We start from the raw sequence: 24,432 nt of genomic DNA, 5'->3' as shown, positions 1-24,432 counted from the left end.
GGAGATACGCCAAAAAATAAATCAAAGTTCTCACTATTCGACTATGGAATGATGCCGACATAAAGGGAAGTTTGAAATGCCTGCTATGAATTCAGCTGAATCGAGACGTGAAACCCATGACATTACGAAAACATGCTGGATGTATATTTATCCCTCAGTGTCCATATAAGTGTCGAGTACCAGGACAAAAACTACACATTTTAATCCTACTATTGGCCTCTGCCAATTATAACATTGCCTTAAAACGAATAAATGAACAAATGACGAATAAATGAACAAATGAATAAACATTCTAGAATGGTTTCAATACAAGTTATTAGGCATATCAAATTACGTTAGGAATGAAATTCACTTATCTTGCACTGCGATGAAAATTTTAGTTTAAGATCGTGATCATGTGACTTCTTAACAAGTCCTCATTAAGTTACAGAGTAGCGCGTGCTTTCCAAGCATTCTTGTACTATTGTAACGATATGGGGATCTGAAGTCTGTTTTCGTCTCCATTTGTAAATTCAAAAAATAGTGGTGATTATTTGTCCGATTATGGGGGTTATTTGTTCGTAAAATATTGTTTAAACTGAACTATTAGCCATTTTAATATGGATCGTCATACCCTGAGTTTCTCATAGTACTAGCTATTCATGCAGAAAGGGGAATAATTGATGTAACTAGTCATCCAATCCTTGTGACCCAATCAAATACTGGTTGCTTAATATATCATATCTCTACCATTGACATAGGACTTTCAAGTTCGATTCAGCATGGATTGTGAGAAGAACGCGAAACGCTAGAAATGGTAAAATCTTGGTTCGTTCGGGGTTAGGTTCCTAACAAGAAGCTGATATAGAAACACGACGTCTTTTAGTTGGATTAAAGAAAGATTACAATTGCACACAGTGTTTTCCTGTAAAAAGAGAGAATAAAAACCCTCCATTGCAAAAGACCACTATTTTGGAGACGCTAAATCGACACCGGTCACATGCTATTCAAGACTTGTTTACTTATCATGAACAGTCCAGGTGTGAAGGACACACAGTACTAATGATATGGAAAAATGGGCACCAGCCTGGAAATGGATGAATATAAAATAGAGTATATATATGTGTTTGCCTGACCAGGATTGGCTAATAATGTAAGTTATGTTGTAGAAAAAATAATCTTTGGAGAGCTTATCCTGGTTGTAAGTGAAGAAAAAAATAGACATTATTTTACTGATGGAATTTCAGTCCTTTAACAGTTTTGAGTTTGGAACACTCATTACTAAAATTAGCTCTGACTCTTTGGTGCGGAATTGAAAGCACATGTTTCAAACACACGAAGGTCCAGAAAATACCGCGGCTCATATCCTTACCTCAACACAGAAGCTGACATCCAAGTTTCATCTATACTGATAAATATAGGTTTGATCATGAACACTCAAAAAATGTTAAGTTATTGAATTTTTAATATCATGATGCTTGCATAGGTTTACTATGGGAACTGAAGTTGTACCGTGAGTCCTGAATTGGGATCCTCTTTCCGCCTTACAGCTGGCTGATGATGTGAACTATGTAAGTCTCTTAGCTAGCACCATATAGACACACACACACACACACACACACACACACACACAAAACAAACATTAAACACATAAGTCAAGTGAAAACGTGGACTTCTAAATGTCAGAATGACTGGAAGAATCTACGACCAAGAGTTAAATAATGGTAGAAAGAAAGAAGAAATAACTGAAAAATTGTAATAAAATAGGTAAGTAAAATGTCTATTCTGAGCTTCCTAGTGCTACAACAAAGATCAAAAGTGGGATGACCTTGTCAATCGCATAACCCCCCCCCCCCGAAATGGCTTGACCCGATTCCAGGCTGAGGACAAAGGGCGGAAACCATGCGTACTTAAAATCAAAAACATCAGCCATATGTGCTAAAAAAAAAATAATAAATCCGCTTAGAGTCATGTGTGGAGGCAGTCGAATGTAAATTGCATGAGAATGTACTAGCAGTATACGGAACAAGAGATATAATAATAATAATAATAATAATAATAATAATAATAATAATTTTACGGAATAATTACTTCGGTAAATATTATCGGAAGAATTGTGTACGGGTGACTAATGGATGCCTGACTGTAATTTTTATATAAAGAGTGCATTAGGAGGTTAGACTTTTTCATTTAGACCTAATTCCCCATGAGTTTACAATTGCAGTAATTTGTTGCACATGTAGTTCTTGATGTTATTCGTTCGTTTTCTAAATCAACGGTTTCGCCATCATCTTGAGTGGCACGGATGATCTCGCATGTCATAAAATAGATTACATATTTGGTTCCACATCCTAACTTCTGATGGAAAGTGAAGCTAACTCATATCGATTTGGTCTCAGGCATATGTTTGCAAAATTAGGAAATGCTGGCGCCTCAAATATGTGTTTTTTTTTCGATGTCACATTACCATCACTAAATGATAAGTGTCAGTAGTTAAGACAGACCAAGAACTTCAGCGTGTTAGTAGTAAATGGGGTCACCCTAGCGACAATGGGAATTAGCATTACAGAGACCCCTGGGTCACTCTAGCGACAATGGAAATTTAACATGGAGAAAAATCGTGGGTCACTCTGGCGACAAGGGAAATTTAACGTAGAGAAAAATCGTGGGTCACTCTGGCGACAAGGGGAATTGAACATGGAGAAAAATCGTGGGTCACTCTAGGGACAAGGGGAATTGAACATGGGGAATAGAGTTTGGGTCTGTCTAGGGACAAGGGGAATTGAATATGGGATATTTTTTTTTTTTATTTTTTTAAATTTAAATTTAAATTTAAATTTAAAAAAAGGGTAGGCAATGGAAAGGCTATCTCTTTTCGAGAAATATGGCTGGCCCTGAAAAGGGCCTTTGGGTTTATGTTAATATTAATATTAACATAGATGGCATCTGTCACATCTTCTTCTTCTTCTTCTTAAACTCCTTCTAACTGCCGGTCCATACACAAGTACCCTCTTGAGACATCCTTGTCTTTCTATGTAAACTCTCCTCATCCATTGACTAGTATCTGTCCTATCAACAACAGTCCACTTGGACCTGACATACATGAGCATGTCCGTCCTAAACATCATGGAAGACACAAGGGTGGATGACTCAACTGTGGTCCACATCTTGAAGCGACGAGAATAGGTGAATCAATGCAGTGAACTGCGCTTATTTATAGGTACAGGAAGGATTGAAACGGATTGAATTCATTCACCAATCCGAACACGCGTTACAAAATTCAGTCAGCTCGCATCCAATCCGAAGAGAGCAGTCTGTGACGTCACGTGGTCTATATAGATTCGTTAGCGCTTGTGTGCAGTCAATCTATGCGACAGTGATTCAACATGACGGAAACTCAGAAAACAATCCATTGGGGTGCACCAGCAGGGGAGACTGCCCAAGGGAACCCGGACTTACTTTCAGAAGAGGTACATTGGGATTTTGTGGATTTTCTTACCTCGCAAGAATTTGTTCCGGAACCTTCGTTACCTTCTTCATTACCGCAAGTGGAGAATTTTAGACAGAGACAGAAAGAAGAATTGGAGAAATTTATGCAACGACAAAAGGAAGCGGAACAAGCTTTTCTCCTACAGCAACAGCAACAAGAAGAGGTAAGAAAAAAACAACAGCAACAACAGCAAGAAGAAGTAGCAGCAAAGAAACAAGAGGGTGAAAATCAAACGGCTACGGTACTGTTGGACATTTTAGCGGAGTTAAGAAGTCTGAAACAAATGTATCAGACTTCTTTATCACGACCGAAGAGAATACGACCTTCCCGAGCTAAACACGCCAACCCTGTGACTAAGCCTATCGTACCACCCTTAGTGATTTCAACCCAATCATCAAAAGTAGGCCTTGGCCGTGGCAAAGGCTTAAGGCAGTTAAAGTTGATTGGTTAAACTCACCCCTACACCAAAATAAAAAGGCCCTTTTCAGGGCCACCCACATTTCTCGAAAAGAAATACAATTTCAATTTGCCAATAACTCAAAAATAAACCCCACCCATTTTACCCTTATAGTACGTGTCTGTGTATGAGTGCGTGAGTGTAGCTTCTTATTTTAAAATCAAAACTCAAAGACACTTACCTTATGTCATTCATGTATTCTTTTATCCATTTTTTACAATCCAATTCACAGCACAACACTTTAATTAAAAGTTCATTGACTTCTTCTTTCTCCTTGTTTAGTCTCTCTGTTTTTTGAATTTCTTCACCGTTTTTTCCTCATTTTCTTCCCTTCTTCTTTTCTTCTCCTGTTTCTTTGCTTCTTTTAAATAGAATTGTCTTCTTTCTTCCTCTGAAGAATCCCTCTCTTTTTTCGAATAATCCCTCTCTTCTTCCGAAGAATCCCTCTCTTCTTCTGAAGAATCCTTCTTTTCTTCTGACTCCTCTTGTTTCTTTTTTGGGCAATCTGGAGACCAATGTCCTTTTTCTTTACAATAATAACAGGTATCTTGACTTTTGTCTTTTTTAGCCCCTGTTTTTTTTTCTTTTTCGACGGTCTGGACACTCTGAAGACCAATGCCCTTTCTTCTGACAGGTATAGCAAGTATCCTGACTCTTATCTCGAAAGGAAGGAGAGTAGTCTGTCGGCTGGTCTGAAGAGAATTTTCTAATGACCCCTCGCAAAGCTCTGACGAAACGTTCGATTTGGCTAGTCTCTTCCATCGTTCTCCTCGGTTTGAGAGTGAAATGAATAGTGAAAGGACAAGACACACCCTTTTTATATACGCTGGTTTGCCATGACTATAAATTAGTCTATGGTGTTTGAACTTGAGTCATTTGACGTTTTGCACTCAAGATGAAACGATCCTATTCATTCGAGAAGAAAGAAGAAGAAGAAAGTAAGAGGCAGAAACGTGATCTATCGCCTCGTACCAGGGCTGAAATCTTGGCACAAATTCATGCCAGTGATTTTGAAGAGGACATGAGTGAACCAGAATCCGAACCCTCTAAACCAAGTTCACCACCCTTAGTCAACCCTGAAAAGTACTATTCCATTCGAGAGACGGAAAAGCGCTCCTCTAGAAAATTTAGAACCACGGCTTACACCTACACGGTGAAGTTTAAAGATTTCAAGGCCGACGTACCCTTGGAGAAAGCAGAAGGGATTATCACCGAGATGTGGGATTCTTTGCTCACCGCACTCAAGCGACAATGTCAACCCAAAGAAGACGATCGCTTGACACTATCCATAGATCACGACGGTTTGAAATCCCCTGTTTGGATCGAGTTTAGCAGACCCGCAGAACTAACCCCTTCCAAAATCATGGACAAGATTCAACACGTACAACAATCTAATGACCAGTTTGACATCACCGATGGTAAAGCCACACTGAAAATGGCCCACGTCTCTCTTCCTCAAGGGACAGGACGCAAAAAGATGTTATTGGTGGACAACCTTCGCAACACCAAAACAAGTCTCGTCCGAATTCACAACCCTCAAGACCAGATGTGTTTAGCTCGTGCCATCGTGGTGGGACGAACCTATGCCAACAAGAACGACACGGTAGAATGGAAAAGAACCTGGAAAACTATTCAACGATCGGACCGAGCCAAACAACGAAACGAAGCAGAACTCCTGTTACAACAAGCCGGACTGTCCAAAGACACACCCTGTGGCATTCCTGAGATGCAAAAATTGCAAGATGCCCTAGCTCCACGCTACACCTTGAAAGTGCACCCTCAAGAAATGCGTGGATCTCTGTTGTTTCGAGACCAAGATTTTAAGGACGGAAAATACATTCATGTCTATCATCACGATGAACATTTCGATACCATTACCAGTATCACCGGATTCCTGGGATATGTTTATTATTGTGAGAAATGTGACTATGGTTATAAAAATCGAGAGCAACACAAACATTGTGGATGGAAATGCCCAGGATGTTTGGCCTCTCCACCCTGTCTGAGCGAAGAACCAGTGCCTTGTTCAACTTGTCTGCGCACGTTTGTCAGTCCTACCTGTTACCAACAACATTTGAAAACACAAGGTTCACAGAAGAAATGTGCTTGTCAACTGCTGAGAATGTGCCCTACCTGTGGACAAGGCATACGTACCAATAGTACCAAGGCACACGTATGTCGAGGAAAGAAAAAATGTCACATTTGTCACCACATCGTGGACTTGGAACACGAATGCTACGTGCAAAAATACCAACCCCCACCAGAGAAAGAGGACGGTCACAAGAAGAAAGGCAATTTCATCTTTTTGGATTTCGAATGCATGCAAGAGACCGGCATTCACATTCCTAATTTCTGCGTGGCTCATCGAGCGTGCGAGAAGTGCATTCAAGAACCTATCTTCAGTCATTGCCCTCACTGCAGCAAGATTCCTGGAGGACGTGAAAAAATCTTTCGGGGACCAAACACGTTAGCCGATTTTGCCCAATGGGTCTTAGACCCCATCGACAAGACGTGGAGCCAAGAGGACATCGAACGTTACGGAGATTGTCATCGGCATGCCACGGTGATGGCTCACAATTTCTCCGGATACGATGGACAGTTTCTTCTCAGATACTATACGGAACAAGGCACCGAACGTCCTAAAGTCACTTTGAACGGAGCCAAAATCATTTTCATGCAAGTGGGACAAGTACAGTTTAAAGATTCGATGAGTTACTTGGCCATGCCTTTGAGTCGAATGCCTAAAACGTTTGGAATGACAGAAATGGCTAAAGGGTACTTTCCACACTTTTTCAATACGGAAGCCAATCAACATGCCGTTCTACCCCATTTACCTGAGGCTCACTATTACGACCCCGACAACATGCGTACCGAACAACGAGAAGATTTCTACGCTTGGTACCAGGCTCATGCCTCTGACCCCTTCGACTTTCAGGAAGAAATGTTAAAGTATTGTCGTTCCGACGTGGACATTTTACGACGTTGCTGTGGAAAATTTCGAGAACTGTTCATGGAACACGGAGGGGTCGATCCTTTGAAAGAAGCTTGCACCATTGCCAAAGCGTGTTCCTTAGTGTACCGCCAACGATTCATGCCTGAAAAGACCGTGGCTGTCATCAGTCCTCAAACGACCCACTATGTCAAGCGTCAATACTCGGTCAAAGCCCTACGTTGGTTACATTACTTGTGCGACAAGGAAGACAAATGGATTCAGCATGCCCGCAACGGAGGAGGCGAAAAGACCATCGGAACGTATTCGGTAGATGGCTGGGACTTAGAAAACCCCAAGATCGTGTACGAGTTTAACGGTTGCTTATTTCACGGATGTCCCGTCTGTTAACCTGACCGTGACACTAAAAATCAGTTTTTGCAACGAACCATGGAAGACTTGTACCAGGACACTTGTCAGCGACGCCTAAAGTTAGAACAGCAAGGATACCAAGTGGTGGAAATGTGGGAACACGAGTACGATCACCGTATGAAAACCGATCCCGAGTTTAAACGCCTCGTGGAAAGTTACCAGTTCATGGACCCGCTGAACCCGAGGGATAGTTTGTACGGAGGAAGGACCAATGCCACCTGTTTGCTGTACCAAGCCGACGAAGAGAAAGGAGAAGAAATCAAATACTTGGACGTGTGTTCGCTGTATCCCTACGTGTGCAAATATTGTCGCTTTCCTGTAGGGCACCCGCAATTGTTGACGGAACACATCGACCTGAAAAACATTCGACAATACGAAGGCTTGATCAAGTGTAAAGTTTTGCCTCCCACGAACCTATACCATCCCGTCTTACCTCACCATTCTCAAGGCAAACTGATGTTTCCATTGTGCCGTACTCGTGCCGAAACGTGCAACCAGGACCAACCTTGCCATCACAGCCAGGAAGAACGTGCCTTGACGGGAACCTGGGTCAGCGTGGAATTGTTCAAAGCTCTGGACATGGGATACCAACTGTTAGAAGTGTACGAAATTTGCCACTTTCCCAAGACACAACAGTACCACAAGGGTGACCCTACTCAGAAAGGCATTTTCGCCGACTACGTGGATGCCTTTTTGAAACTGAAACAAGAAGCCAGCGGCTATCCTTCCTGGTGTCACACTCCCGAAGACCAAATACAATTCAAAGAGAAGTACTACGCACAAGAAGGCATCTCTTTAGACCACATCGAAAAAAACGAAGGCAGGCGATCGTTTGCCAAAGTGATGTTAAATTGCTTGTGGGGTAAAATGGCACAACGACCGTGTTTACCCAAGACGGAATATTTGACAGAACCTTCCCGCTACTTCCAGATGATTCACGACAAAACCAAATACATGAAACACGTGGACGTCGTTCGAGAGGATTTGATCTTGGTCAATTACGAAGAAGATCTGGACTTTGTACAAGACGACCCTTTTGGAAATGTCATCATTGCGGCTTACGTGACAGCTCATGCTCGCTTAAAATTGTACGAAGCTTTAGAACTGTTAGAAGAACGCGTCCTGTACTTTGACACGGACAGTTGCATTTACATCCATCACCCGATTCAACAGCACCCTGACATCGAAGGAGACCGTTTAGGAGCCTGGACAGACGAGCATCCCGACGACAAGATTCTAAGTTTCGTCAGTGGTGGTCCCAAAAATTACGGCTACGAATACCGGGACAAACAAGGAGAAGTGCACACGACGTGCAAAGTGAAAGGACTGACTCTGAATCATCGTACCAGTCGAGTGGTCAACTTTGGGGTATTGAAAGAAGCCTTGCAATCGGGAGAGGATGGAAACTTTAAAGTGACCACCTATCAACCGAACAAGATTGTACGTTTACCCACTCACCACATCGTCAGTCGACCCTTGGAAAAAGTCTATCAAATTGTATACCAGAAGCGAGTGCGACTTCCCAATCACTTCACCTTACCGTACGGTCACGTCGGTATTGGTCTGTATATAAAAAGGAACCCTAGGCAAGATCGATAGTTCATTGTTCATTGAAGTAACTTACCATGTCGTTGACGTAGAAGAATCCAGATTGGTTAGGAGTCAAATGTTGGACATCACCGAGACCAGGGTTTTGAGGCTTGGACACAAGAGGCGACCCAGTATGCACGAGAGTTATTCAAGGAAAAAAGTTACTTTTCAACCTGTATTAGTGACGGTGCCAGAAGAACCCGTCACCCAGGACAGGACTGTCGTGGACAGGCCTGAAAGACCCTTTCGGGAGGACACTTGTGTGACCTTACCCCTACTATAGAACTGGTTAGAACTTTACCCAAAACATGTTGTACAGACACTTGTGTTTATTCCACGTTCATGGTTATCATGTGCCTTTTATTCTTGTACTTAAGCCTTTGGCTTTTATGTATTTTTGTCTTTCGTATTCATGTTTGAAACATTCAATAAACGTGTTCTGAAAAAGTATAAAAACTCTTGTCTTGTTTGTTTTTCGTGTCACAAGTGACATTTCTCACACCATGGCTACCTCTGCTGTCTCTGCTCCCTCTTCCTCTACTGTCAAAGTCATCGACGAACACTTAGATCGTGCCAGTTGGGAGGCTTTGTATCTTCGCCATCCCTTTAACATGCTCATTGCTGGACCTAGCGGTTCAGGCAAAACCGAATTCGTCAAACGTTTGATCGAACATAAACATCATTTGATCGATCGACCCCCTCAACGAATCGTGTGGTGTTACAAAGAGTGGCAATCGGCGTACAGCCTCTTGCGAGAAAGTCAAGGCGATTCCATCGTGTTTGTGGAAGGCATTCCTAAAGAAGACGATGGCATCGTCTCTGACTCCCGTCTAACCCATTTGGTCATTTTCGACGACATGTTAGGAGAAGACGAAGAAGAAATTAAACTGTGGTTCACGCGCAAAGGGCATCACCGTAATGCCAGTGTCGTTTACATCACCCAAAATTTGTTTCAACAAAGTAAAGCCCATCGCACCATCAGTCTCAATGCGCATTACGTGGTCTTGTTTAAAAGCCCTCGAGATAAATCGCAAGTGCAAGTCTTAGCCAAACAGTTAGGAACGCCTTGGCTGACTCAGGCGTACGACGATGCCACTCAAACGCCACACGCCTATTTACTCGTCGATTTGAAGCCTACGACTCCCGAGGATTTGCGATTTCGTACCCACTTGTTTCACCACTGGTGCCAAGACGGAGGGCCTGTCCTGTACACGTCTCCGTCCTCGACTTCATTTCACTCCCGATAAAAAATCTATAAAAACCTCAGACCCTTTTTCGTCTGTCTCACTCTCAGTGCGAACATGACGTCCCTTCAGTCGCATCTTCCCGTCAAATTGATTCGTGCCTTGTATGGCATCAGTCGAGAAAAAGATCCACAAACACGAGCTCGTGTCGTAGAAGCTAGTCTCAAAGAAGTCTTACGATGGTTCACGGTGACGGCACGTCAATTACTCCAAGGAATCATTCAGATTCCTCATCAAACCCAACGCTTTTTCGATCGAAACAAAGTCGCTTTGGTCCAACTGGCCGATCCCCGCATCGACACTCAAACCAAAAAACAAATCATTTTGACACCTGGAGGGAGCGGTACTCTAGGAGGGGTCATCATTCGCTCACTCTTAAGATGGGATCCTAATGCCCCCAAAGTTATACCCAAGACAAAAGTCCAACGAAGCCCCAAGAAGAAAAAGACCAGGTCCCCACGGAGAACTTCTCCAGTGGCAGGACCCTCCTCTGACCAGACACCACCACCACCCCGGAAAAAGAAAAGAAGCCCCCAGAAAAAGAAAAGTCCACAGAAAACTAGTCGCAAGAGAGGCACTTCGGCCAGGACGCAACCTTACACTCGCAAACCACGACCTGCCACGGCGGTGACTGCGTCTCCGGCAGCTTCACGTTTGTCCACTTCTCCGTTAATGACACCCGGAACTGAAGAGTACTTGGAGACGTTGATCACACCAAGAACTTCTCCGTTGATGACCCCCAAAAGAACTTCCCCAGTGGCAGGACCTTCCAATTTAGTGGCAGTGGCTGCTGCTCACAAAGTACCTTCTCCCAAAATCAAAGTTCAAGAAAGATCGGGCATGTTACAAAGTTTACTGGATTTGTCCAAGCAAGAACTGGCTCGATTTAGTCCGTTACTTACCCCTGCACGACGTGTCATGCCTGTCCTCAAACTAATACGACGTAAAGACAATCAGTGGCGACGCGTTCCAGTATAAAAAAGGCCTGTGACCAAGTCGGGTATCAGTGTTTTATGGTGCTCCTGAAGACTCAAAGATGTCACCCTCCAGAAAACCCCAAGGAAAGAAAAGGAAAGGACTGCCACCACGTTTAGCCAAACATGGGGACATGTTATCTGTCCTGTCCAAAGCTTCTCCACCCCTACGAAACAAACTCATTCAAACGGCCTCCAAAGAGGTCATCGATACCGTGTGCGAATGTTGTTTGAACGTTTTGAAAGGCACGATCCCTTTGTCCAAACACCAGAAACAATGCTTAGGCAAACATCGTCACGTTCTTCGCCAAATGGTTCGAAAGAAAATTCCCATTCGTCAAAAAAAGAAGATGTTAGTGCAACGTGGAGGTATTTTACCTCTCTTGTTAGGCCCCATACTGAAAGGAGTCTTGGGAATTATGTTGTTAGGACTGATGGGAGCAAGATAAAAAGGCCTCGGAAGTTCCAAGATCTCAGAATCGACCCCTGACAACGCATGGAAGGACGAAAACTAGCTTTAGTGCCTTACAAACGATGGATGGAATACCATCGGTGGCAAGAACAAATTACCCCGCATTTAACTCCCAATCCCCATTTGAGCGAGATGTCCCAGTTACAACACGAATTGCAGTCCTTGATGGATCGCCAAGATTTGTCCGAAACAGAAAAATCGCAAAAGTACGGTCAACTCTTGCAACGACTGCAACTCTTTCACCAGAAAGCTTTAGACGAAACCGCTCTACCCACTCTGAAAGATTTTAAGACCTTGATGAAAAGTCCAGCACCATCACCAGTACCAGTACCAGTACCACCAGTACCCGTGACCAAGACAGAAAAAGGAGAAGAAGAGGAAGGGTTTCAAACTCCACCAGAAAAAGTACGCAAGTTAACAACACCACCTACCTCCAGAATTGGATGGATTAAAAAGATGATGGCCACCCCTTCTTCCTCACAAGAGAAAAAGAAAGTGAAGACAGAAGTGAAGACAGAAGTGAAACAAGAACCGATATCCCCCGCTCAGACATCCTTCTCCTCTTTGACACCTATTGCTGGCCGCACACGCAAAGCATTGCAATCCAAGAAAATACCCCAAGAGAAAAAGAGTAGCATCCTCCAAGAGTGGGTGTCTTATTAACACACCAACCAACACAAAAAAATGGAAAAAGTCTTAGCCAGCATTTACTACGATCCCTCCCATCCTGCAGGTTACGCAGGAGTTCAAAAATTGTATCGTGCTGCCAAAACGCGACTGAAAAGTCTCCGTTTACCTCAAGTGCAACGATGGTTACAAGAACAAGCTACCTACACTTTACACAAACCCATTCGACGCAAGTTTGCCAGAAGTCGCACCCGAGTGGAAGGCATCGATCATCAATGGCAAGCCGATTTAGCCGATGTCTCTCATTTGGCCAGCTACAATCGTGGCTACAAATATTTGTTTTGTGTCATCGACGTCTTTTCCAAATTTGCCTGGGTCGTGCCCTTGACTTCCAAATCGAGCAGCGAGTTAGTGCGAGCCCTGCAACGGGTGTTGAAACAAAGCGGTCGTCACCCTCTTCGATGGCAAACGGACAAAGGCACCGAATTTCTGAACCAAGCTTTCCAAAAAGAATTAAAGAAACGTGACATTCATTTTTTTACCACCGAGAATCCCGAAACCAAAGCCAGCATCGTGGAACGTTTTCAACGCACTTTGAAAGAACGCATGTGGAAATATTTTACGCATCACCACACTCTGAAGTACATCGACATCTTACCGCACCTGGTGCAAGCGTACAACCAATCTTACCATCGAAGCATCGGACGTGCCCCGCAAGACGTGACTCCCGACAACGAAGTGCTGGTGTTTGAGCGCCTGTTTGGTACGTCCCCGACGAGGGCTGTACCCAAGAAAAGTGGAGAGTTGGCCGTAGGAGATTGGGTGCGCATTGGCAAAACCAAACGCACTTTTGACAAAGGTTACTTACCTAACTGGACGACCGAACTGTTTCGCGTCACTGGACGAGTGCATGGCCGTCATCCTGCCGTCTATAAATTGGAAGACATGAACGGAGAAGTGCTCAAAGGAACGTTTTATTTACCCGAGTTACAACGTGTCACCAAAAAAGAAGACGACGTGTACGACATCGAAAGCATTCTCGAACGCAGAACCCGTAAAGTGGGCAAACGACGTGTCAAAGAAGTCAAAGTACGTTGGAAAGGATATCCGCCCAGTTTTGATTCTTGGATCGACGCTTCGCAAGTCATCGACTATAAAAAGAAGTGACCATCATGCCTTTTCACACAGACGCAACTACGTTGACCACTCCTCCTTCACCCAGTTCTTCTGTGCAAGATTTACAAAAACAACCCTTGTGGGTGTGGTGTGGAGAACGTGTGCCTAAAACGCAAATCGTCTTTTTCTGCCAAATCTTCGTGGTGTATTGTGTCATCGGGGCAGCCATCGCCAATTTGAGTTTGCAACAAGGAGACAAACAATTGTGGACCATTTTATTGAGCAGTTGCATCGGTTACCTGCTTCCTAATTCCTCCCTGAAATTCACCTCGAACGGGAACCCCGGGAACCTTGTGTCCAGTACCAGTGCCAGTCACCACTTCAACCACAACCAGAACCCATTGTAGACGGAGACACGCCTCTGACGTCCAGTAACCCCTCGGACAGCCACAGAACTCTGGAATTATGAGTCACCAAAACCAATTTTACTTAACTTTACCCAGTGACAGTTCCATGGAGGTGTTTCCCAAGAACACGTTGTGCTGTTACACGGCCAAATTACCTCAGGCCATCCAGTTAGATCACGAAGCCCATCGGGAAGTGGCTTTAGTAGAAATGATTCACCCGACCCAAGTCCTCAATGTCCTTCCCAATCAAAATTTTTTTGATGTGGAAGTTCATGACGAGCAAATGCAACAGTGGATGGATAGCAATGTCAAATATGACAAGAAAACCCGTACACAAAATCAAAAGTACACCACCTATCACTTGTTCATTCCCCCAGGCTATTATTTTAGTGGTCAACATTTGGTCAGCACCATAGCCTCCAGGTTTAATGTCGTGTTTCTGAAAGCTTTGGAGCATGTCAACAAAAGTGTCACCATGGAGTACCACAAAGCAGCTCGTCGCTTCTTGATGAAATTTGAACGAAGTAAAATCGTGTCCATTTTATTTTGTCCTGAATTGTTTGACATGTTGGGCGGAGACATGGACATGAGAAAGGCCATGCTCAAGAAAAACGAATTTCCCATCGTTTACGACAACGAGTCTTTTAGCAAGTTATTTCGTGCCCATGTAAAACTGAACCAAGGACTGAATTTGATGTTCGTGTATTCCGATGTGGTGGAGTACAACGTGGTGGGACACACCTCCGTACCGTTACTGCGTGCCATTCCTTTCAAAGTAGATTCTGCCACGGGCGCTGACGAGGAAGGTGGAAACACTTACCACGTCCACCGCGAATTTGTCCATCCTCACTATTTGCCTGTCAGCAAGTCGTATTTGGACACGGTCAACATTGCTATAAAAGGAGATCTGGGACAAAATATTCCATTCACCAAAGGAAAAGTCACGGTGAAACTCCATTTTCGAAAACGGTTTTCTCACGACTCTTAAGTTATGTATCCAGTGTACCGAGGGGTTGCTCGACAGCGAGGACACGGCTAAGGAGATATGTTAAAATCGGCCTTTCGTTCGGTGGCCCCGGTGTTGAAACCGATGGTGACACGCGGATTGCACGCCTTGAAAGATGCGGCACTGACTCAAGGCAAAGAATTTCTCCAAAATGTCATCATCGACAAACAAAACCCTAAAGAAGCCTTCATGAGGGCAGGCAAAAATGTCTTGCTGCAAACGGGCAAAGACATTTTAGGCCAACGAGAAACACCTATAAATGCCCTGCACGCTACCGAGTCAGGCATTCAGCAAGGACAAGGCAGAAAGAGACGACGAAGAAAACACCCTTTCACCAGACTTCAAGCGAGAAAGGCCAAGAAAAGAAGAACCGTTCGAGACTTAGACGTTTTCGATTATTGAGAAAAGAGACAAAACAAAATGATGCACCGAGAATCTTGCGCTTGTTCCAAGACGGAACTGGATCTGTTTGCCATGCCCCCCACGATGATGACGATGCAAGAATCCCAGTGGGTGGAATTTCACCCCGTCTCCTCACTGACCGATTCCGCTCCCATCGAGTTTGAAATCAAAGGACAGCCCGAAGATTACATCGATCTGAATAGCAGTTACTTGTACCTGAAAGTCAAAATTCTAGATAAGACTGGAGGTGCTATAGACGATGAAGCAGTAGCTCCCGTCAACAATTTCATGCATTCCTTGTTCAGTGGAGTGGACTTGTACTTGAATAACAAACTGGTCAGTAGCAGCATGGATACTTACCCTTATCGTGCCTACCTGGAAAATCTCTTGACGTACGGAATAGATGCCAAGAACACTCATCTCAATGCCTGTGTGGTATGGGAAGCTGACGAACCTACCAAGTTTGAAATATTGGAAACTGATGAAAAGAAAGACAACAATGATGGATTTGTAGAACGAAGAAAGAGAATCACGCGAGCCGACACAAGTTTAGAACTGATGGATCGTTTGCATTTGGACATGTGGTTGCAAGAAAAGTATTTGCTGAACGGGGTGGATGTCCGCCTGAGACTGAATCGTAGCAGTGCCGCTTTCCATTTGATGGCTGATAGTGACGGTTACAAAACCAAAATCCTAGAAGCCAGACTCTACGTACGCCGTGTGGAAGTGTTACCTAAAGTGGGAAACGACATCAGTCAGACGTTGAGCAGAACGACTGCCAAGTATCCCATACGACGCGTGGAAGTGAAAACCTTCACCATTCCCAAGGGACAGCGATCCATGATCGAAGATCATCTGTTCCAAGGACAGTTACCCAAACGTTTGATCGTTGGTATCGTCGAGAATACAGCCTTCAACGGAGCTGCCGAAAAAAATCCTTTCTACTTTCAACACTTTGGCGTGTCCAAAATCGAAGTCAGTCGCGATGGCAAGACCTTGTGTACCCGACCTTTCGAACCTGACTTTAAAAAGAAGAATTACTTGAGATCGTACTTGTCCCTGTACGAAGCCACCGGACAGTTAGGAACCAATACCAGTCACGGTATTACGTACGAGGATTATGCAGGAGGCTACGCTTTGTGGGCTTTCGATTTCACTCCAGACCAAGGCAGCAACGAGGGACATTTCCACCCTACAAAATCCGGCCAGATTCGTGTGGAAATTCAGTTTAAAGACCGAGACCCTGATGAAACGGTGAACGTCATCCTGTATGCAGAATTCGATAATACCATAGAAATCAACAGTTTGAGAGAAGTCATTCTAGATTACTAGAAACCATGGAAGACTGTTATCCCTCTTTACCTAGTGGAGAAACTTTTAGTGTTGGATTATTGTTAAAAATGTTAGAGTTGTTGTTGTTTAGTGTTAAGTGATTTTTGAATAAAAAATGTGTTTTGAAAAAAATTGTTTGATGTTATATTGTTGGATTATTGTTAAAAATGTTAGAGTTGTTGTTTAGTGTTAAGTGATTTTTGAATAAAAAATGTTGTGTTTTGAAAAAAAATGCCTTTGTCTTTTGTTTAGCTATAAGAATGTTGGATTGATGCTCTTTCATTTCTTACTATCCCTCTCATGACACTCACTAAACGTTGCGACTCAAAAACCGTGTGGGGGATGTTTTCCTTCACGTCCGCGCTTTGACTTTAAGAACCGGGTTGTTTCCAGTCTAACCATCCATTGTCGACTCATCCTCCTAAGAAGATGTGCTCCAAACTAGCTAAACTCAACGAAGCCTACGTGAATTTGCATAGGGTCAGACACAGTCTGATACCGAAGCCAGAAGAAATAGAGAATGTGAGAATGTTAAAAATCACTGAAGACCTGATAGAAGAGCTCTTCAGAGAAGAAATGAACAGGGAAAAAGAAGAATGGACAGAGAAGTACAGACTTCAGAGACAGCAGCAACAACAACAACAAGAGCAGCAGCAGCAACCTGAAGCTGACAGAGGCTTTGTCGATTGTCGTATCGACACCAAAGAGTTCTTCTTCTCTTTCCGAAGAAGCAGACCTATCGCCAGAAAGTCTATCCTCAGAGGACATCGCATTCTTAGAAACTAAAAAGAATGCCATAGCAAACAAAAAAACAGCCCTTTTCAGGGCTACCCAATACTCTAGAAAAGAAATAACAATCGATTTGCCAATGTGTGTAGGTAGAGTAGTGTGAAAATAAACACTAACTCTTTATTGATAGTGAGAGTGTATGTGTTTGTGTGTTTGTGTTTGTAAGTGGTTAAGTAAGTTGGTATGGATAGTAGATTAAAATGATGTCTTTTTTTTTGGTGTTTGAGGTGTAAATTTGGGGTTAGATTGGATTGCTTTGCGTATGTGGATAGTCTATTGAAGTGATTTATAAAAAATTTTAAAATAGTGATGGGTAGCATAAAAAGTGAGTGAGTGTTTCTTTTAGGTCCGCGCGTTGTTGTTTTTTGGTCGTGATGTAGGTAAGATCAATTTTATGTTTTTAGGGGATGTTTTCCTTCATGTCCGCGCTTTCACTATAAATTGAAACTCGTTCGGCAGTCCAGCTACCCTTGTTGATTGTTCAACACCAAAAATGAACACGAGACTGGAGAAACTGTTGGAACTTCATGTGCATCTGGAATATGCCAGGCGCATATTAAATGAACTGGCCGCGGAAGCCATTGTGGAGGAGGGAAGGATAAGAGAGGAGGAGGAAAGAAGAAACAAAGAAGAGGAGGAGAGAAGATATAAAGAAGAAGAGGAAAGAAGATACAAAGAGGAGGAGAGAAGATACAAAGAAGAGGAGGAGGAGGAAAAGGAGAGAAGAAGAAGAAATTTCAGAATCCCAGAGAGCGAAAATTGGGATTCTGAAGCAACATATCCTGCCTCTGCTCTCTCCCCCAAAAAGGTAAAAAGTAACTGGGGGACAAGATGTGTATGTGGCGCCAGGCCTGGAAGGTGCCACCATTAACCAGGTGTCCATGAAGTTCCAGAAAAAAAACAGCCCTTTTCAGGGCTACCCAATACTCTAGAAAAGAAATAACGATCGATTTGCCAATGTGTGTAGGTAGAGTAGTGTGATTATAAACACTAACTCTTTTTTAAGATAGTGTGAGGGTATGTGTTTGTGTGTTGGTGCTTGGAAGAGCTAAGGTATGTTTGTGGGAATAGTAGATTATGGGTTTCTTTATTGTTTCTTAGCGTAGGTGAAGAGTATAGTTAGGGTTCTGTAAGCGCTCACGTACGATTGTGTGGATAGTAGATTATGGATTAGTTTATTGTTCTTAGCGTATGTGGAGAGTATAGTTTGGGTTTTGTAACCGCTCACGTACGATTGTGTGGATAGTAGATTATGGATTTGTTTATTGTTTCTTAGCGTATGTGTTTGTGTGTTTGTGTTTGTGTGTTTGTGTTTGTGTGTTTGTATCCGCTCACGTACGATTGTGTGAATAGTAGATTATGGATTTGTTTATTGTTCTTAGCGTATGTGAAGAGTATAGTTTGGGTTTTGTAAGTGCTCACGTAAGATTGTGTGGATAGTAGATTATGGATTTTGTTTATTGTTTCTTAGCGTATGTGGAGAGTATAGTTTGGGTTTTTATTATATGAAATGAGAAAGTATAGTTTGGGTTTTGTTATATGAAATGAAAAAAGTAGGGGGATGTTTTCCTTCACGTTCGCGCGTTGTTTGGTCATGATCTAGGTAAGATCAATTTTACGTTTTAGGGGGGTGTTTTCCTTCACGTACGCGCTTTAAGTATAAGAACCCACAGTATTCGTCGTTCAAACCATTCTGCAAAGAATAAAAAAAGAAGATGGCTTCTAACCAAATGGACAAAATACAAACATTACAAGACGTTTTAGACAACTTAGGAATGATGGAGCAGATGTTAATAAGACTGGTTGAAGACCATTATTCCTACAGTCCCCATCGTGTAAAGATGGAAATTAATAACTTAAAAAAGGTAAAGGACAAGATTAGTGGTGTCATTAAAGAGATAAAGGAGGAGAAGGAGGATGAAGAGGAAAGAATAAGAATAAGCAAATGGAACGAAAAGATTGAAAAAGAAGAAGAAAATGAGAAGAGGAAGAAAAAAGAGGAGGAAGAGAAGAAGAAGAAAGAAGAGCAGGAGAAAAAGAAAGAGAAGAAGAGAAAGAGTGTTGGAGATAAAATAAGAACTTGGTGGAGAAAAAGAAGACATTAGAAGCAGAAGAAGAAGAAAACCCAAAGGCCCTTTTCAGGGCCAGCCATATTTCTCGAAAAGAGATAGCCTTTCCATTGCCTACCCTTTTTTTAAATTTAAATTTAAATTTATATTTAAAAAAATAAAAAAAAAATATCCCATATTCAATTCCCCTTGTCCCTAGACAGACCCAAACTCTATTCCCCATGTTCAATTCCCCTTGTCCCTAGAGTGACCCACGATTTTTCTCCATGTTCAATTCCCCTTGTCGCCAGAGTGACCCACGATTTTTCTCTATGTTAAATTTCCCTTGTCGCCAGAGTGACCCACGATTTTTCTCCATGTTAAATTTCCATTGTCGCTAGAGTGACCCAGGGGTCTCTGTAATGCTAATTCCCATTGTCGCTAGGGTGACCCCATTTACTACTCGTGTTGAAGATGACCAGTACACGAAAGACAACAAATGAACACTCTACTGATCATCTTTGTTCGAATTTGAGTAGAGTAGTACAATTTTTAGCGAATAAGTTTATAATAAACCCTTAATTCTGTGGCACCAGTCAATATTGTTAAACGCTGTTAAATACAACCTTGCAAGTAAGTCACAATGACCCAGTTTTGTGGTTTAAGAGACGTTTATCAGAAAATACACCCACGTTTTAATTTATGGTAACATATGAACTCATAATGAAGTTATTGTCTGTACACGATTTATAAGAAATATTCAAAAATTATAACCAATATCATACCAAACTATGATTCGGGTGTGCAACACACCTTCCACCCAAAATTTATATGCACTGCACGTTTGGTCTCAATAGGTGTGATAACATGGAAGTTGTAGTCTTGACAAGGAAAACGTACAGTCGGACAGAATGATTCATATATTTGATAGACAAAGTAAAATCCTACATGCATTCTTCAGGTGCTAGGCATAAAACTTACCTGGGGCACATTCGTCTGAACTGTTATGACCGCTGGTTGCCCAGGTGCCTGGTATGCTTGATATCCTTGCAGTTGGGCGGGATCAAAGTAGCCTTGAGTCGTCACTGCTTGAGGTTGCCAGGGTTGTCCATAGGCATAACCCTGGGATGTGATCACTTGTGGTTGACCCGGTTGCCCGTACCCTTGGGGCTCGGGTTGACCAGTCGGCCACTGATCCTGTGGCTGTCCAGGGATTGGCTGGTATGGAGGAGGTACTACGGTGTTTACTTCAGCTATTTTCAAATGAAATTAAGATCATTTTACTTTTCGGTAGTGGCTGCGGTGTACACCCTTTGTGTTAATATGTCTAGTATTATTCAACAGAAACGGATCTGAGCAGGTGAGAGCAATGGTATTTTTCAAGCATTGGAGAAGTATAATTTTTCCATTAAAACAGCCTCCTCCCTTCCCATCGTTCCCCCCAAAAGCAAATGGTCGCTGCCAAAACACAGTCAAAATGTAATTTTAATATCACATTAGTAAAGGTACCCGTTCATTAACATAAATGTAGGAATTTCCAAACCAATACATCAGGACCCGTGAATAGAATCTGAATTGGCGATATAGTATGATGACGACCGAGGTTTGTGAAAGATCGCAAATGGACTAAGAATATAGTGAAGCAGATTGGATACAAAGTCCACGTACTCTTCAAAGAAAACACTGGACACTAATGTGGGTTTTATGCGAACTGCAATACTTGAATGGAGAGGGTTCATAGTTCTCATCCAAATTTGTCAATGACTTTGTTTTCTTCGTTTCCTTGTCGTAGTTGTTCCTTTCTCTGCCTTAGGTGAGCCAGCTTTAATTGAGGAAATTCAACTCAATCAAAAATATCTTCATACATAGATACAGTGTGAACAAATCATAATAACTTAGCCTCCTTGATGTTTAATAATCCTGTGATATTAAGCGTATTTGCGACATCAGATTTTTGCGGGAAATTGATGATGGCTTTATCATAAGCTATGTTGCATTACAATTCATAATATTTGGCAAAATATATTTTCCTCGCTAATTTTGAGAATCATTTTTACTCAATAAAATCTTTGAAAGATTTTATGTTCTTTCTTTAGTTCTCTAGACAACTGCTTTTCTAATGAATACTATTAAAGGAATATAGTCCATGTTTTCAACAATAAAATACATTTTCATGCTTTTCAATAAAAATAATTTCTCACTTTTATTGTGATACATTTAGAAGTTGGCGATTTGTATTAGCCGACTAATCGAGAGCGCATCCGGACCGCACCCAAGCTAATATAAACTCGAGGAGCGGATCCGGGTTGTGCAAGGCTATCTGATCTTGAGGAGCTCTTCCGGGTAGTTCCCAGGCTATCTAAATATATGAGACACAGCATTGTCTTAGATAAAATTAAGAGGCCATGGAAACTATGGTGCTGACCCTATGGCATATTTCTTTTTCATTTGACTAAACATTAATACAATCATTTCTTCAAAATTTGATGCAAAATAGTTTCGATACATAGGTTTTTATATTTAGACATAATGTTATTAAATTATATGTAAGTGAAACGCTTAGTAATGTTTAAATGTACATAGAGTGTAAATGCTTCACAGAATCACCAGAAGGTAAATATTTGAAATCGCCTTATACAATATATAAAGTTCGAATTCACACTCTTCAAAATTGATGTTTTCAAGATTTTTTTTTCAAGTGTCTTTGGATATTAGAGCACTTTACCTTTTTCTTGTAATTTGACATTATGACCCTATCTGTGTGGTTAATTTCATTACTTCATCCACAAAAAAAAGCTTTCACAGAACTGGTATATCTAAATTTGAAACTCTTAGACATTTCATCGATATGATAAAGTTTAAAATTCAGTACTGAACATTAAAACTTTGTTGAGAACATTTCTTTTTTTATTTTACCTCGAAAAACGCGTTTTTTTACGTTTTTTTTTTTTTTTGGCGTTTTTTATATTTGGTACTTCCATTTTTTTTATCATCGGCCATACAGGCGGTCCTCTGTCATACTCTAGATAACAAATATCGATCAATAATGAATCTATGATGCTAGCCTACGATACTTTACGTAAACATGCTACAACATAGTGCTGATATCTGGTAGTGTAGGCCAGGCGTGTATACATTTGTATCACTGAAACTTTAAAACTGGTATGTAGCGTGTAAATAAGTAAAATATTGATTTTTGTGTTGCCTAAAAACTACTGGAACGTTTTATTTACGTTTTTAATTTTAATTTTAACGTTTTTAACATCTATGGTTGAGAATAACGTTTCTAAACAGATGCCCTCACTAGTAAGCAAAACCATATTTCTAATTTATTTATTTATTACTAGACTTATATTGACCGGAACCCACTCCTTTTCTGTTTTGAAAACAAACTTATTCTTAATTACAGCTGTCGTAAGTTGTAATTAGGCGACGAAAATATGACAATCTAGCAGGGATGGAAATACTGATGGGTTCGGACCTGTGGCTTCCGTTGTGTTATGTTGTTATAGGTTGACCCCTTCCAGCCCTCTATCCATTGACAGATACTCCTAATTTTCTTTGTAGCGAGGTCATGTGGACACGGGTATCGTGGGAAAGAGAAGCTTTGCTAACTTGACTGAAGTCAGATAGTCTTTACTTGATCTTCAGAACTATCCGTAGTCTATATTTTACACATTCCCATCAAGCGTTCACCTTTAATAGTCGTCTCTTATTGCCGTTAGCTTTAGTCCAGTCACAGATTTAGCACAGAAGAAACACTTATTTAACACAATTGACTTCTTCGGTCCAATAGCAGATGGCGTTATAAGCAGAGATTTGTATTTACTAGCTCATTGTATGTGGTTTATTGCCTACGTGTCGGTTTCATTCATTTTCAATGGTCTTTGCAATAGAGAGAATTTAAATAACTGGCCAAATTATGCAATGAAACCGATTTTGCTTTGGTTATTGGGGGAATGTAATAACAGAACTTCACCTACCTGCGTTCGTATCCATGTCAAATATTCATCTGCAATGTACGTTTAACCTTCTCCGTCCAATTTATACGGAGAAAGCAATATCCTTGAAATTCATGCTGTAATATTGATAAGTACCTCAAGTGGAAGCTCCTGGATGACTGAGAGGGACATATTAATAGGTCATAGTTGGAATAACCTTCTCAACAGTTTCTGAAGTCTTTGATGAAATGTATTTTTCATATCCGGGTAATTTTAGATGACTCTTCATTTAGCTGAGGTACAAAATCCGTAATGGGCGAGGAAAACAGTGCTTAATTTTTTAAAATAGTATCATATAAGCTAATATTGTTTGAAAATTTTAGTATCAAAATGCATACTAACGAAGTACGATGTGTATTTTCATTCATGGTTGCAGATGCCGCAGCAAAAAAAAAAAAAAGACAAATGTTTCACTGTCTCGAACATATAGTGCTCTTTCCCCCAAACAGAATCATTGTTAAATAATGCATACTCTTATGCAGAAATAACATTCTTCTGATATTTGCGATACAATTCATATGCCAACGTTAATTGATTAATCGGCAAGTTTCACTTTATCATAATAAAAATGATTGTATTTTGAATGAGTTTATGTTACCTAACTTAAGAAACTTCTGCTTGGCCTTGCTAGAAGGAATCATCCGGATGGTAGGCCATTCAAAAGAAATATAACATATTGGTCTGAATTCAATATCTACCCAAACAAACTTGGAAACCTGCATGAAAAAAAAAAAAAAAAAACGCTAGACAGACCATCAATTTTCGAGCTAGTTCTGTTGCTAATTTTCTAGTTAGGAAACCTGCATGACGTTTATAAAAATAGATTTAACATATATTACCATTATTCATTGTGTTCTGTTGCTGACATTCGAACCGACTTCACGTGATTTTCTCAGATTTCTTTCCCAGTTATTCACGCAGCAAGGTAATGACTTAATGAATAACTGAGACTTGTCATATAAAATATTCGTTTAGGCTAGTGACTAAAATGTACAGAAGTATTAAAATAAAGATGTTCTCATTTTTGTTACTGATCTTGGCTAAAGCCGTCTGCCCTAATGGTTTTGTTCACACCTCAAACGCGCGCGCCCACGCGTGAAACCTACAAACAGGCGCATATGCAAGATGATAGTCATG

At 41.5% G+C, this 24,432-nt stretch overlaps 1 protein-coding gene across 1 annotated transcript in view; it reads right to left on the bottom strand.

The window, feature by feature from the left end:
* LOC149804301 (uncharacterized) overlaps positions 1-23,427 on the bottom strand; it is a 28,010-nt gene extending 4,583 nt beyond the window's left edge. Inside the window, exons 1-2 of the mRNA XM_089938604.1 lie at positions 23,278-23,427; positions 20,276-20,547 (exon numbers count right to left, since the gene is read on the bottom strand). Of these exons, the coding sequence (XP_089794730.1) occupies positions 20,276-20,547; positions 23,278-23,293 (288 nt within the window). The 5' untranslated portion in view covers positions 23,294-23,427. The remainder of the gene's footprint in view (positions 1-20,275; positions 20,548-23,277) is intronic.
* Positions 23,428-24,432: the final 1,005 nt, after the last annotated feature.

The sequence above is a fragment of the Sinohyriopsis cumingii genome, chromosome 2 (assembly GCF_028554795.1).
Source record: "Sinohyriopsis cumingii isolate HCF-2022 chromosome 2, ASM2855479v2, whole genome shotgun sequence".
Lineage (NCBI taxonomy): Eukaryota > Metazoa > Mollusca > Bivalvia > Unionida > Unionidae > Sinohyriopsis > Sinohyriopsis cumingii.
The sequence above is the reverse complement of the archived record's forward strand: the minus strand, read 5'-3'. Positions and strand labels throughout refer to the sequence as shown.